A 1,358-nucleotide genomic window follows, 5' to 3' on the forward strand; every position below is an offset into this window, starting at 1 on the left:
TAGAAATGTTATTGGAGTTCTATCAGTGGGTAGATTCTCCACATGTTTTTATCATGTTACTATGTCACCTACAGCAAATTTACTTGTTGTATATATGTGTTTACAGTTGTAAATATCAATAAATAAATTATTAAAAAAAAAAAAAAAGAAATTGGACAAGAATCAACCATAGCTATAATAACCTGATAGGAATGATGTTCTGTACATCTGTACCTCAAATGGATTTGAGATATAGATTTTTCAAAATAAATTCACAAACTAATGATCTTTCAGCACGTCGCACATAACATTTTTATGAAATGTTGCTTTTTAAAAAGCTATATCTCGACTATTTAACGTAAATATCTCTTTTAGAGCTCATATTTTAGCAAATTTGCTCATCTTTAAATGACGTTCTCTTAGGTTTTCTTGTGTTGTTTCTACTTTTTAAGATATAGAGCTCTGATTGAAAAATTATTTTTTCTTATCGCTTACAAACAGCCGCCATTTTATATTCCCCCTACCTATACTTGGCAGACTCATCAATTTTCACTAGTAATTATACATAGGTTTAATCAAAGTAATCAAAAATTGGGGCGAGATAACTGCCTTTTTTCTCCTCTTGGGCTCTTGTACTATTCGGGTTACCTACGTACAGTTTGCACTAGAATTAATTCTTCCCGCCTATTACGTGGTTTGAAAGTAAACGAAAGAATTCAAATTAGTGGGCTTATGAATAAGATAACGATGAGACAAATATTTTACAATTGAGAAAGGAAATTTCTTTTTGATTCTTTCAGCTGCACCGATTCACTTCTCAGAAGATTTTAGAATGTCTACTTTTGAAAATGTCCATTTTATAAAAATTCATCTTTCTATTTTAGGACCTGAGACTGGTTGACTTGAGTAAAGAAGTCGAAACACTGCGGAGGTCTAACGAAAACTTCAGGAAAGAAGAAGAAGTGTGGCGAAAGAGCAAGGAATTGATGAAGAAGAAGATAAGGGAACAGCACAAACTGATGTCCCACGAAGCGCCGCCGATCGTGAGGGAACAAGTGTTCAACACTGTGAGGCAAGAGATACTCACTCTAGTAAAGAAGAATAGGTCTGAAGGTGTTATAAGGAAAAATAAGGTAAGTCCATTGCTCTATGGTTGTACCTTCATTAATTTAAAATGGTACTATCTTTGGAGATTTTTGGTGCATTTTTTAAATAATGAATGTTTGTAACATACTACCAAAAAAAAACGGGCTTAAGGTTAAAGTAAGAACTAACAATATGCAAAACAAAAATTCCACCTGTTCCAGGAAAGGGTAAGAACTTTTGCTAGTCCAAACCATAAAGGTGATAAAACTAATAGTACGCTAAACTAAAAGAGA

The 1,358-nt window shown here is 33.0% G+C and overlaps 1 protein-coding gene across 1 annotated transcript in view; it reads left to right on the forward strand.

Annotated features, from left to right (window-relative positions):
• The window catches only part of LOC106678505 (uncharacterized), a gene marked incomplete in the record, with an annotated part of 70,989 nt that overhangs the window by 9,034 nt on the left and 60,597 nt on the right, over nt 1-1,358 (forward strand). The window contains 1 exon segment of the mRNA XM_067052431.1: nt 864-1,112. Within this exon segment, the coding sequence (XP_066908532.1) occupies nt 864-1,112 (249 nt within the window).

The sequence above is a fragment of the Halyomorpha halys genome, unplaced genomic scaffold (genome assembly GCF_000696795.3).
Source record: "Halyomorpha halys isolate HHAL.00 unplaced genomic scaffold, Hhal_1.1 Scaffold1.1, whole genome shotgun sequence".
In the NCBI taxonomy this organism is placed as follows: Eukaryota; Metazoa; Arthropoda; class Insecta; order Hemiptera; family Pentatomidae; genus Halyomorpha; species Halyomorpha halys.